Source organism: Ptychodera flava, chromosome 8, assembly GCF_041260155.1.
Source record: "Ptychodera flava strain L36383 chromosome 8, AS_Pfla_20210202, whole genome shotgun sequence".
In the NCBI taxonomy this organism is placed as follows: Eukaryota; Metazoa; Hemichordata; class Enteropneusta; family Ptychoderidae; genus Ptychodera; species Ptychodera flava.
In genome coordinates, this window is record NC_091935.1 from 43,907,822 (window position 1) to 43,922,765 (window position 14,944).

Sequence of the window (14,944 nt, forward strand, 5' to 3'; positions counted from 1 at the left end):
GAATTGACGAGGTGCCAAAGAAGGGTACTTCATTCACTTATTGAATTCGAGAAAAACGCAAAAAACATGTGTTGATACTTCTATGCTACGGCATTTGATAATTAAACGTGCACGAGCCTCAACACGGGCATACTCTGTTACCTAGTGATGATGTCGGCCGGAAATGACAGTTGTTCAGAGAAAAAGTCCCAGGAAAATAAAATAAATCGCGGAAAACTACCAATTTTTGGAACCTTACGTGTCGACACATCGCCACAGCGAATGGCTTCAGTGGGAAAAAACAATTGGTATGTCAGCAGTCATTAAATTCATATGTAGATAAGCTTGTTTGCGTTCCCCAGAAATTGCAGAACCGTAGACTTGATAGTCAATAATTGCAGAGTTAATTCTAGGACACGCCATTGCGCAATAAAATCTAGAATGGCCCTCATTTCTACGTTTGATGCACCACTAAGGGCGCAACATTCTATGAATGGGTCGATCACGCAGAGTTCACATAGTTCATACATTCGCGTAGCTCCCTGAAGGTCATTACCTCAGTCATAGTGTGACATGTAAAATGATTCAGTTACCCATCGACCATTGCAATTACCCACTATAGCATATATAGTGGTACACAGGAAGCTCGGTAGAAAGGACTGATGTAGGGGCAACGGTGCATGTGGCATGGCCGGTGAATATAAAACAACGGCACTGGCCGCTGCGTAATGGTGGAAAGCTACTCGACACTCGGATTTTTAACGCCGGTATAGTTGATGAACCAAGGATGATCGGACAGTCACTTAAATTGAAAAGTTTGCAACGTCTACCGTCCATACAAACGAAACGTTGAACTCTGCAAGGAAAACATCCATGATCGTTTTGAAGAGCAACACATTTTATGATGTAGGTCGGACACATCTCATTTTCCAGAGTAGCCAGGTCTTTGCATAGAACAACGTTAACACCGCTGTGAAAAACACTTTGGCCAGAACCAATGATCGTAAATTTGCTAATACATACGAGTTATGTTTAAAAGTTGATGTGCCGATCACTTTATTTAGGTCGTACGGGTTACACTCTCGTGCTGTATCAGTGCATGGAGGTAGTAGGAGTGTATGAGTAATTGTCGATGCGTGCAAATCAAGGGCCACTCTCGGAGAAATCCTACCGGTGCGCTAAGCTTAGATCATCATCGTTTCCACAGTCAAAATCATAATCCTTAGCAATTTGTACAGTTGTTCAAGTCGGACATATTAATAATTAATCACATAAGTTACGTAAACAATTGAATCAAACCAAGCGGTTTGCTGTTGTTACGTACAGGGGACAACTTTGCAATAGGCTTGGTTGGTTATGGGGCGCCCGATCTCCAGTATTCCCCTTTTCTTGACTTGATAGACTATAGTATTTTCTGCAGAAAATTCAAGGTTTTTACATGTGTGATGATGATGGCCCCCGACTTTCTAAAATCCCCCCCTTGGGACAGGAGTTGGGGCCCACAGTGGCCCGTTGTTTTTAAATCCTGGAATGAACGCTGTAATTGTTTATCTAACATTGCGAAAAAGACGTCAACCACCGTAAAGCGGCATGTGCAGGCTCCGACCAACCCTAAGCAAAGAGTGATAAAACGTCGCACTGCTGAGAAATCGTCGTTGACATGATGTCTTGACCACACTGAGAAAAATGACTTGCTGTCTGGTGTAGACTATGTCTGGAACTGTACGAATACTTGTTTATTGGACTAGGCTTCGACAAAGAGTACGGTTTATTGTTTACAGACGGAAGTAATCCTTGTGTTTGGAGAAGTCACAGCACTTCATTATGTAAATTAGCTAGTGCCATGCACTGTTGTGTCACTCAAGGGGGATTATGCAAATAGCGATGCAAATGTGTCCACAATGTTTACAAAAGCTCCCCCATTTAACCGGGAAAGCCACGTGCATTTGTTTTGATTTTTAAAAATCGTGAATTTCACGGAAACCATTCCTTATCTTGAACTTGCGACACATCTCAATTCTTGTTCTTACTTCAAGGCATATTCTCAGAGAATTTTGAAAATTTGACAGAAAAATGAACGATTTGGTATTTAGCTACCTTAATGAAGGAATCATTTCCCGTGATGGGTTTGCAATGTGTCACAGTGCCATTTTAATATTAATTGAGACATGTAAATTTAAGATTGAAATCTCAGACATATTTTATCTTTAAGATAGCTGGATACCTTATACCTTATATCCAGCTACCTTAAAGATAAAATTATATGTCTCAGATTTTTATTTGTTTCTCAGTTATAAAAGTCCCAAACCCCAATAAAGTATATATTTTCTGAAAGCCCTGATATTGGGAAATCTGACCGTGTACGGTACACATTCATTATTTGCATAATGGTCATATGACAAACGTTTTCCAAAAAATTGGTTTTTGGAAGGTTCAGCAAAATGCTTGTTATGTGACTATTATGCAAACAGGAGGTGCAGATTTGCTCACTTGACACACACTTTGTCAATTTTGGGGCCAGGCGCTTAATATCTATACCTGGAATAGTAGCCCCTGTGCTTGGCTGTAAAGTTTCTGTCTCAAGGTCATGATAAGGCCACCAGATGTCCAGGCCTCAACATGAACAGACCAATCCTACCCTCGGCAGCTGGGGAGTGCCTTTTGCATCTTTCTAGACTGGACTTTGTCAGGCTGATGGTAGACACTCCTTTTGAGGGCCTTCAGAGCTATGTCCAATTTGCTTAGTGGTTGACCCTAAACCTCCTCATAGGAATCAATCTTGCAATGCAGCCACTCGTGTATATACGTAGCGTCTCACCTGCAATCAGCTGTAGTTGGGGTGGTCACCGCGGCAGATAACTTGGACACCCCTGTATTTGACCTAGTGAAGGAAAGTCTCCAGAATGGGCCGGGCAATGATGCAGACCTCGTCCAAGATGATCACGCAGGAAATGTCCCTGGGCCCCCTTTCTGGGGTCCACTCAGTCTGACCATTCAAGTGGTAGAAGCAGTGATAGGTCTAGGCCTTGACCCCTCTGACCTGCATCGCTCTGGCTAGACGATGGGTCAATAGGGACTCTCTCTGGCAGAATAGCTCAATTGATCCGGTGGTTTTGCCACTGCCCCTCCACCATTCAGGTAGGTCAGCAGTTCATCATGGCATGGTGCAGTGCTGAGAGGTAGGTCCTTTTGTTGCCTCTTGTGTTGGGGTTTGGAAAGGTAGGCTGTGTGTTCCATATCAAGCATGTATGGCTGCTTGCCCTTGTCACACCATTGGGCCAGGACAACCAGGGGAAGGTATGTTTGCCCTAACAAACAGGAGAAAAAGCATTCCTCACCACAGCCACTGGGCCCTTAGGGGCTACAAATGCACAAATTCCAAAAAGCTTGCGAAATGCCGTTTATTGGGCATAGATGCTGTGAGTGACCACCTGGACAGCCTAGATTAAATCTTGAAAGCATGCTGCAGAGATTAATGTGTGCATACGCCAGAATGCTGGCTCGTAGGTGAGCATACTTGGGTTGTTAGTCGTCATAGTAGGTAATATGGCGTATGGGGCATCTGTACTCCGACCAGGGTGCCACTGTGGCAGATGTCTCTGACCAGGTGACAAGTTCTCCTTCGTTGGTCACCATACTGTCGAGCTGGTTAATGCCCTGCATGACTGATGTTGCTACACCGCTGGTCCAGTCTTCCAGGAGCCAGACCTCGGTCTGTTTCTTGAAGGCCATTGGTTTCACAGACTTTGAGAGTGGTGAAGGCCAGACTCTGTCAAGAAGCGCAAGAAGCCACAGTATGTGGGCCTTAGCTGTTCTTGACAAAATGCTCTCCCAACCACAGGGGGATGACATGGTTGGCATCATTATTGAACTACCACTCCTGGACCTTGAGGACTGTTGATGTCTACACAATTACAGTCATATGGTGGTTTGGATGTCCGAAATGCTCCAAATGGGCATGGCTTCACCAGGCCCTGGAAGGAAACTACTATAAGCAGCTACGCAAGGCCTTCATGTCAATGCTTAACGTCCCTCCTGGCAAAGTATATCAAGTTTCAAAGCCAGCCATGACCATGCTCCGCACAAGCTGCCTGGATGTTTGGAAGAAAGCAGGCTGGGGTCGGCTTCCAGCTCAGTTCTTTTCCTTGGCCACAATGTTTTCCGCATGTTTCTGACGGAAAGCTTTCTCGACAATTATGGGATCGCCTCGGTCATCACAAACCTTCTGGAGCCTCTCATAGGCTTTGTGTGTCCTAACAATTCACCCTGGGTAGGTTCTCAGATGGCCTGCCAGACATCACCTTCAAAGATGTAGACTGCTTTGCGAAAAGCGCAATTCTTTGGACCAGGAGTTGCCATTTTGGCTGATTGGCACTACATCTTCCCCACAGAACTGATACATCCCCTGTTGTGGATGTCCTCGCCAGCGGCGATGCCCCTAAAATGATCTCCCTCTTGAGGATATTTTTCAGTTAGGCCACATTGTTGACCATTGTGCCAGTCTCATTAACTATCTCCTCCCACTTCTGTATTTTCTGGCATCATGTTGGTGTGAGCTCCCTCCAATGCCTTCAAAGTGCTCCAGGACTTGCTGGGCCAGTCAATACCTGCAGACTAACTGAAAACTGCCTTTTTACTGCTTTCTTCAAAGCTATATAATATGGGATGACAGTTCACTCCCACCTTTTCCAACCTGCCAAGAACTGACTCCCTCGATTCCAACTCCCCAATACCAACAACTTGCCGATTCCAACTTGCCTGATTCCAACTTGCCCAAAACCAGCTCGGTCACTATGTGGTGTATACAATGCATACCACACAGCATGCAGCCATTGTGTATTGAATCACAAGTGACTGTGTTTTAAGTACCATGCCCTCTGACGGGCATGCAGTGCTTCCAGATTGCCTTGTTTTCAACCAGGATTTGTTATTACTCACATCAATCATTGTCCATGGTGAGAAGTCCTGGCTGTATTTATGCATGATATGGCCAGCCGGCTATACCCTTACTGAAATTTTAGGCCTCCCGCAAACTGTTACAGCAAATTTGCCGTAAGCTTTGCAGTAAATTCGCAGCAAACTATTTGCCGCAAATATGCGGGTGGTTCATTTTTCAGATGCAAATTAGGTTTCTTGTGAACTTGCTGCAAATATGCAGCAAACTCCCTGCCGCAACGTTGCTGCAAACTCTTTGCAGCAATTTGCAGCACAATCCTTGCAGCAAACTTGTGGCAAATTAATTTGAATGTTACTGAAAATTTGCCGCAAACTCCATACAGCAAATTATTTTGCATGAGAGCACTTGGTGCTCTCATTGCTTACTGCACATTTGCTACAAATTACACTTGCAAAATTTCCTTCAAAAGTTGGTATAATTCCACAACAGTCAGCTCTGGAATAGATGTTAATTTCACATTACTTTAATACTGTGTGAAGACATTAAGAAGTATTATGTCAATTAATTGCTAATTTGTAAATTTGATGAACTTTCATGATTAGTGTAATATGTCTAGAAGAGCTTAATCAAATTTGATAAATCATGGTACAGATCTACGGTATGTTTATTCCCAATAGTGCAATGGCGCGCAAAGATAGGAAGCAATATCATGTCTGATCAATGAACTGCTGATTTGCATATATTATGATTTCTCATAAGTAAGGCTGATATGCCAAGAAATTGTTCATCAAATTTCATGAAACTTGGTGCTCTCATTGCTTAAAAAGTGAATAATGACATTTATCAGTGCCATATTAATGAATTTTTAATTTGCATAATTAATGAACTTCCCTGTTTTGAGTAATATGTCCAGAAATACTACATCAAATTTGATGAAACATGGTATAGATGTTGATCTCACAGTGCTGTTATTCAATTCAGTGACACTTAGCATCGTCATTTAAATTAATTTGCTTATTTGTATACACGATGAATTTTTGTTTTTAGGGTGTATGCCCAGTAGTACTACTTCAAATTGTATGAAATATGGTACAGGTGATAATCTGTCATTGTTATAATAGAATGAAAAATGTTTGGCAATATCCTGTCAATTAATTACTACTTGAATCATTTTTGTAATTAGGGTGGCAGCCCAGATTGGTTTTACATTTTCAGCACTATGGAGCTCATTCTTGGCCGTTAAGACTGCAATACAGATTAGTATTGCAGTATTTTTAATCACAGACCCAATTAATGAACAGGACTCTATCCTTGCTGTCCGTGGGGACTGTGTCATCAACAATGACTTGTAAAAGACTCAGTCCATTTACTGTTGATTTTACTTCGTGTTTTTACCTATCCTGGGAGCTGTATTTTATCATTGACTTTTTGTGTGGTCTTGGCTCAATGCTGGCAACATGGCAGTACAATCTTCGTTTTCCTGTGTTTGTCGCACCTTGGGTTCTTCTTGGCGGTCTATGACATTAAAAATCACAGAAACTTGGATCAAAAGTCAGTCCGATCCAATTTTGGCGGAGTTTCATTCTTCAATCAGCGGTTACAATGTCAACCAGCAACCTAGGGCTAAATGGAAAGGTGGTGGTGTGACTGTTGTAACAAGATCTAATCTTCAAGTTGTTGAAAAGCAGTCATGCGCATACCAGTCTTTTAAAGAAGTGTAACAAGCAGTTGCGTTCAAAAAGTCCTTGTCTGAGAAGGGGGGTGGGGGGGGGGGTAGGGGTGGATTGCATGTGAAGTCTATGGCACTTCAAACAAGATGAGACCTTAAAATATTTTTGTTTTGATTTTATTGTACAAAATTTTAGTGTGGCTAAAGAAAGTTGTGTGTGGCTAACAAGATGTATGACCAATTCGCCACGCAAGGAATCTGTGGCTAGTAACTTTGAAATCCTAGCGCTACCCCTGCACGCACTGTTGCAAACCTATCCGTGGCAGCCACTTGTTAGGCATCATTAGAAAGCTGGTTTTCTGCCCCTTCGAATGATATAAGAAATAACAAAGTAAGCTAGAACTATGATTGTAAAATGCCCGAAAAATGAGTCTACTGTCAACGTTAAAATCGCAGGAAAGTGTAATGGCGATTTGCGTATTTCAATGACTAACTTTGAAATGATGTAACGAGAAAAATCTCGCACGTACCACCTTCCAAAGCTGCCATTTTAAAGTGTAGACCATTTTGGAGATATTTTCATCCGAAAGACACTGAATATCTGTCAACTAGGGTTAAAACCCGCCGAAAGATGCCAATTGGCTCGTTCCCGCAAAATCGTTCGTTCACTTTCGCATTCACAAATTTAAATATTCAAGAAAAATGCCCTTCTGTTATTGGCCAATACAAAAGGTCATGACTACCCCCGGTATAGCAAATGTCTCCTATTTTAGAGTTTACACGAACTGCTCCAAGGACTTGTAATAAAAGTACCCTTGAAACAAGTGGGGACTGTTTCATCAATGATGACTTGTTTATTCTATTGTTATCAAGAAGTATTTCAATTTTATCATATGTTTTTGTCCCGCAGAGACCACAAAGTGTTCAATTATGGAATTTGTTCACTCAAATCATCATTTATACACATGATTCCAGACATAATAGATTTTGTCTGAGGCTTATGTTAAAGGTAAGATAATTGAATATTTCCTTCATCATATGGGCACTGTCACTTTATTTGAATAAAACAAGTACATTTAATATGCTTTAATGTTCATTAAGTTCCCATTTGGTTTACCAGTTGAAGGTTATGGGATCAGTGACAGCGTATGTCATTGGTTATATTATTTGTACGTATATATGTATGTATGTATGTATGTATGTTTGTATGTACATACTATGTACATATGTATGTATGTTTATTTGCTTTTATGTCACTCTGCTTATTGGGATATCTTGAAAACTTGAGCACCACCAGCCTTGAAATATCATTTGAAAGTATCAGAATCTGTGAAGATATTTCTTAGATTTCTTGCTGTTGCCAAGGATTTGCAAATTTTAAAAATTAAAAAAATCTGTAAAAAATTATGTAAACCACTCATCAGATTCTATCAGTATATGATTTGATATACATATCTTTAGGGAAGGCCATGAGCACTTATTTTTAAATAAGCATATATTTGCATGAGTAGACATTAGTTAAATATTTTTCTGCATTTTTCCATTAAAATTATTCTCAGCAGCCGTGTGTCATATAAGTTTTAATTTTTTTCCATGAGTTCTTGGCAATAACCTTTATCAAGTTTCTGTAAAGAGAGGTAAAAACTTTTGCCATTTTTTAGCTCCGCTGTCAGCGGACACGGAGCTTATCAAATAGGTTGATTTTCCTCCGTCGTCATCCTTCGTCATCTGTCGTCGTCCATCAACAATTACCTTCTCCTCTGAAACCGCAAGTCCAATTGCTTTGAAATTTTATATGCAGTTCACTTAGGGTGACCTCACTTAAGTTTGTTCAAATCGTGGTGAAATTTGCATATTTGTATTTTTGGGGCATTTTTTGGTGTTTTTGATAAAAAAATCTTCTTCTCTGAAACCACTGGTCCGATTGCTTTGAAATTTGATATGCAGTTTACTTAGGGTGACTTCAGTCTTCAGATTTGTTCAAATCGTGGTGAAATTCGCACATTTATATTTTTAAGGCAATTTTTAGCTCATATTTGGTTTTATATATAAATATCAAAAAGAGCTTATATGATGAGTCTGAGTGGCGTCTGTATGTCTGTATATTTGTGGGTATGTATGTGCGGATGTATGTCCGTCACACACAAAGGCTCCCATACCGCCAAAGCTACTGTCTCAGTATTTGGTGTACAGGTAGATGCAAGGGTTGAGATGTGAATTTGTTCAAATGAACACATCAGTGTCAAAAATGTGCAAATATAAAGGTAAGAAAAAGGGAAATACTGCAAGTGTGCAGGAGTGGTGGCAGTGAACTGAATCAACCCACACATCTGAAGAAGAGGATTTTGACCTTTAACCTATTTGTATGCAGGGTACCTATTATGTTTGGGAGTGGTAGCAGTAACTGAAACAGCTAATTGGTCATTTCCTGTCATTGTTTATTAACTGTGACACATTAACAGGTCTGCTGAAACCATGGATGTCTATTTTTGTACATCCATGGTAGAAAGATTCTCTGTTATGGATGTTGCTAAAGTTGACCTTAAGTACCTAAAGTTTCAGACCTTATTTACTTTTGTCATTCTTAATTTTCTGGTTTAAATATTTCTTGTTGTTTTTCTGGTTGTACTGTGCAGAAATTGTCATATCATCAACGTATAATTTTCCTGCACTGAACAGATAGAAATAACACTTATTGTTGATCTGATCAAATTTGAGCGACACCGTATAATTGTGGTATTTTTGTCATTTTTGGTAAAAAATCTTTAAAAATCTTCTTCTTCAAAACTACCAGTCAGATAGCTTTGATATTTGGTACATATGTCCCTAGGGATGATCTATTTCAGATTTGTTCAAATTGTGCAGAAATACGCAAATTTGCATTTTTAAGGCAATTTTTGCCATTTTTGGTCAAAAAATGTTTCTAAAAAGTACTGGTCTGATAGTTTTGAAATTTGGTATACAGGTTTCTATAGATGAACTAAGTAATATATTGCATTTCTGATGAAATCTGTAATTTTGTATTTTTGAGGCAATTTTTGCCATTTTTGGTCAAAAAATGTGTATTTCCAAAACTACTCATCTGATAGCTTTGAAATTTGGTATACAGGTTCCTACAGATCACCTTAATGATATTTATTGAAATTATGATGAAATCTGCAATTTTGTAATTTTGGAGCCATTTTGGGTCAAAAAGTGTGTTTCTCAAAAAGTACTGGTCTGATAGCTTTGAAATTTGGTATACAGGTTTCTACAGATGAGCTTAGTAATGCATATTGAATTTCTGATGAAATCTGTAATTTTGTATTTTTGTGGCAATTTTTGCCATTTTTGGTCAAAAAATGTGTATTTCCAAAACTACTCATCTGATAGCTTTGAAATTTGGTATAGAGGTTTCTATAGATGAACTACATGACATTTATCGAAATAATGATGCAATCTGCAATTTTGAATTTTTTTGGCAATCTTTCCCATTTTTAGTCCCCACGGACATGGTCCGGGGGAACTTATAGGTTTGGTCATGTCCGTGCGTGCGTGCGTGCGTCAGTGCGTGCGTCCGTCCGTGCGTCCGTCCGTTCACGCAGATATCTCAGAGATGCCTGGAGCGATTTCATTCAAACTTGGTACAAAGATTACTTCATATGTCATACAGATGCACGTCGATTTGTTTTGAGATACGATCCAATATGGCTGCCAGGCGGCCATTTTATTACGTTTTTTCATGTCCAGAGCCATAACTCGGACATGTATCAAGCGAATTTATTCAAAGTTGGTACAAGGACATTGACCAATGTCATAGATATGCACATCAATTTGTTTTGTGATACGATCCAATATGGCAGCTGTGCGGCCATTTTGTTATGATTTTTTCATGTACAAAGCCATAACTCAGGCATATCTCAACCGATTTTAATTAAAGTTGGTGCAAGGACATTGACCTATGTCATACATATGCACATTGATTTGTTTGTGATATGATCCAATATGGCCACCATGTGGCCATTTTATTACGATTTTTTCATGTCCTGAACTACAACTCAGACATGTATTAAGCGAATTTATTCAAAAGTAATTTTATCACAGACCTTATGAAGAGGACTCTATCCTCTCTGAGGACCTGTAATCAAAGTACCCATTAACAAGTGGGGACTGTGTCATCAATGATGACTTGTTGGTCAAAAAATGTGTTTCTGAAAAAGTACTGGTCTAACAGCTTTGAAATGTGGTATACAGGTTTCTATAGATGAACTAAATGTGATCTTTTGAAATTATGATGAAATCTGCAATTTTTATTTTTAGGGGCAATTGTTGACATTTTTCGTCAGAAAATTTCATTCTCAAAAAACTACTCATCAGATAGCTTTGGTTGACATGTTCTTAGGGATGATCCTATGTGATATATTCAAAGTATGATGAAATTGTGTATTTTTGCAGCTTATTTTAGCCACTTTTTTCTGGCCATTGCATTGAGCTATCAAAGATTTCCACCTTCTTCATCAACATGTGTCAAAAATATTTATTCTCTACAAAAACACAGCGGAGCTATATCGGCCGCTAGGTCGCTTGTCGTTGTGTATAGAGATGAACAAACATGATAGAATTGACATTTACGAGCCCAAGCTCTCTGAAGGCTCTAAGTACACTATAGGGAAAAAGTGCGTGACTACAGCGAGAAACTGACGCTTTCTCGCAATTGGTGAGAATCTGTTCTTATTCTCACCGCTGTCGGTGAGAAAATTTTTATCTCCACTGGAGATTGGTGAGAAATGCACTCCTTGGCGAGAATCAAGTGTGAGAACAAATTCTCACCGGTGAGAATGGAAATTCTCACTAAGTACAGCGAGAATTGACATTCACTGGCGAGAATCATCAAGACTCGTCCTTCATTGGCAAGAATCATAAAGACTCCGAACAGCGAGTCTTCATAACAAACTGCCGATGCTTACTTTTTTCTCTCCGACAGCAATGAGAATAAGAACATATTCTCACTGATTGCGAGAAAGCGTCAGTTTCTCGCTCTAGTCACGCACTTTTTCCCTATAGTGGTAGCCATGTCAAATACCCAAGAAATTGTTCTGCCGAGTGAGGTTCACATAAAAAGTCCCAACTTTGGAAGCATATTTCTCCAAAATTAATGATGTATTTTTCACTCATGATACCTCATTTTGATTGTCATAAACTTCTTCTTTCATTTTTCAAGAAATCAAAAAAGTAAAACTAATAAAAAGTTATTAAAACTTGAAAATTGGGTTTCATTCTGTTGCGCGGATCGCCAGAAAAGGGTGATTTTGCGATCCCCCACTTTAAATGGAACATTTAACAGAAACGTATGGGCCGATTTCAATGTATGACTCCTTGTTGGAAATGTCAGATAATTCTCCAATGCATTGATGTTGTGATATTCACATGTTGTCATCATTGGAAATTGAAAGAAAAACTTTGATCGAAAATCTTTACCTAAAGACAGCAAAATTTTGGATGAGCGGCTATCTGATGATAAAACTTAGTGTATATTTAGTAAGATTCGAAGATTTCATGAAATTTTGATAAAGTTTAGTTCATAATTAGTAAGATTGTAAAGTGTCATGAAAATTTGATGAGCGATTTGATGGAAATTGATTGACAAGTGCGCGCGTTGAGTCAATTCGAAGTCCGAGCGCCACCGGCATTATGACCGAGCAAGGCCGGGTGTGTGTGCTTCATAGACAGTGTATATATTCAGAAGATGCTTTGGGACTGGTAAATTTTCGTAAACTGAACAAAATATTAGTTTTTTTAATGTTAACAAATGCAAACAAAAATGTAGCGGTAGAATGCATACATCGCATACCATGAGTGTTTTTTATGGGCTAGTCTGGCACCAATGATTGTAGTTACCCATTAAGCTGATATATTGCTAATTAAGGAAACTTACAATGAATAAATCTTTTTGAAATGTAATAATTTGCATAAATTAGGATACCTGGAAGGCTGATCATAGAAACTTCATAAGTTATGGTCAGCCATCATTTTTAATGATTTCATTGAATTCAGCATGTTCTAAAACCTAAAAATTTAAAATTCTATGTCTCTATGTGGAAGAATAATCAAGATATTTAATTTTTGCATATTTAATTAGTTGGACTTAGTTTTTCTGTTGAAAGACATATCCCTTATTGGTAAAAAAACATACCAAGGGGTAATTATATTCTTGGCAGAGATGGATCACTATTGTCAGAACACAGAGTGACAGTCAATTACCACTGTCAAGTTAATAGAAAGGTAATTCACTGGTGTCTTTCCTAAGCCGAGAGACTTTCATATTTCTAACCCATGATTAAATGATTGAGTCAGGAACTTTAATGTCAAACTTATCAACACATTCTCGGTATACCTAAGATGAACATGCAATTGTTGACAGTCAATCTGAAGGATTTGTATCAATAATTGTTGTGAATGCATGTCATATAAAAAATTCTGTTCTTTGTTTTAAGCACACTGAGAACCAAGCCCTTTGCATACTTAATGGTCATAATGCATTTTTATCAGGAAGTCTTAAGCATGCACTCGGTAAGTTTATACTCTATCGTTTTTATCAGCACAAAAGCAACTTTAAGGCAGTAACCTCAGCTTATCAAAATCCATGGAATCACAGAAAATACACAATCATTACATTTCAAGGGAATTGGAGATTGTGTCAGATTATATGATAAGTGAGCTTTTGAAGGGTTCCAAAATTGACAAAGTGAGCATCTAAGTGCTCTAAGTGCTGAGCACTCTATGGAAAATGGCGAAGGGAGTATCAAAGTGCTCGATCACACGTTTTGTAGAAAGTAGCTAAGTGAGCATCGAACTTAGCGTCACTGAAGTTAATGCGATGGCACCTCCAACGACAGGATTAGGTCCGTGCAACCAGCTTTGTCAGATCACATCACTCCAGGCTTATAATTCATCATTATGCCAAAGAGCTTGCACACTTCTGCACTTACACTTACAGGATGCATTTTTCATAGCTTCTACCATTAATGATCAGCGAGATAGAATATTTTACATCTTTGCTGCTATTACTTGAGTGTTAGCTTTGTCAACAATGGTGTTGAGTCCCAGTAGGCCTATAAGGGCAATGTATTGCTTATAACAAGGCTATATGCTGTTGTCAATAAACAGTTCCTGCAAAAAATGGAGACATATCACTAGTACAGAAATTTGCGAGAAAATTGCGAGAAATGGACACTTTCTTGCTTTTTGCGAGAAGTAAGCGAGAATTAATACATAACTTTCTCGCAATAACTTAGCGAGAATTTAATTTTCTTGCAATCAGCTGGCGAGAACTGTCTTTTCTTGCTCAGCATCTGCGAGAAACTGAATTCTCGCAATCCGTCAGCGAGAAATTTGTTTTTTCGCTTTGCATCCGCGAGAAATTGTATTCTTCTATGTAAGCATTTCACAAAAATTTCACAATTTCTCGCAGATGCAGAGCGAGAAAACATAGTTCTCGCTGATTGATTGCAAGAATTCAATTTCTTGCAGATGCATGCGAGAAAGCACTGTTCTCGCAGCTTGATTGCAAGAAAGTATGTTTTCTCACTTACTTCTCGCAATGCAACAAGAAAGTGTCCATTTCTCGCAAATTTCTCGCAAATTTCTGTACCAGTGTATATTGGGTGATTATGCTTTGCAATAATCATAGTTAACGCGGGAAATAGGCACGGAGACCGAGCCCATAGTGATCCGTGCGGGCCACACACATTGTCGCACCTTATCACTCACTATATCTACCCTAGACTAACACAATCTATGCCTACTTCCTTCCCTCATTCATTGAAGTCTAATCTACTTGCGTCATACCCTTTGAGTCATCATCCACTCACATATCTGCAGCTCAACACCATATGCTCCCGTTCATTCTAGCTTCCACCACAATCAAGAGCACATCGTTAAACTCCCACCCACCCTCATCCTATAGAAAAAAGAGCACATTTAACAAACAAACGCATCATTGCTGCAGGGTAGCAGCTCACAAATAAAGAGAACTGCACAGTACTTTTTAGCTACTATAGACTATAGTCTATAGAAGCTATTGGGATGGGTATCCGTCCGGCGTCCGGCGTCAGTCTGTATGTATGTATGTATTTATGTATGTATGTATGTATGTATGTATGTCCGTTTGTGAGGCGTCCGTCCACTCAAATATCTTGAGAACCACAGTACTTACTGATTTGATATTTGTTGTGTAGATGAAAAATATGATTCATGAGAAACTGTTTTTTTTAATTTTTTGATATTGTTGAAAATAGGCAAATTAATGCCAACAAAGGCGTTTTTGGTAAAAAATCTTCTTCATAACCGCTGGTCAGACAGCTTTGTTATTTGGTGTACAGGTCCCTAGGGATAACCCAACTTGTATTTGTTCAAATTGT

General features: G+C 39.1%; 1 protein-coding gene across 6 annotated transcripts in view; it reads left to right on the forward strand.

The window, feature by feature from the left end:
- The window catches only part of LOC139139392 (general transcription factor 3C polypeptide 3-like), a 500,706-nt gene that overhangs the window by 442,856 nt on the left and 42,906 nt on the right, over positions 1-14,944 (forward strand). For 5 of the 6 annotated variants that reach the window (XM_070708296.1, XM_070708298.1, XM_070708295.1 and 2 more), the window contains 2 exons: positions 7,456-7,554; positions 13,019-13,094. In XM_070708296.1, the coding sequence (XP_070564397.1) occupies positions 7,456-7,554; positions 13,019-13,094 (175 nt within the window). The remainder of the gene's footprint in view (positions 1-7,455; positions 7,555-13,018; positions 13,095-14,944) is intronic. The other variant, XR_011553793.1, reaches the window with a different exon arrangement.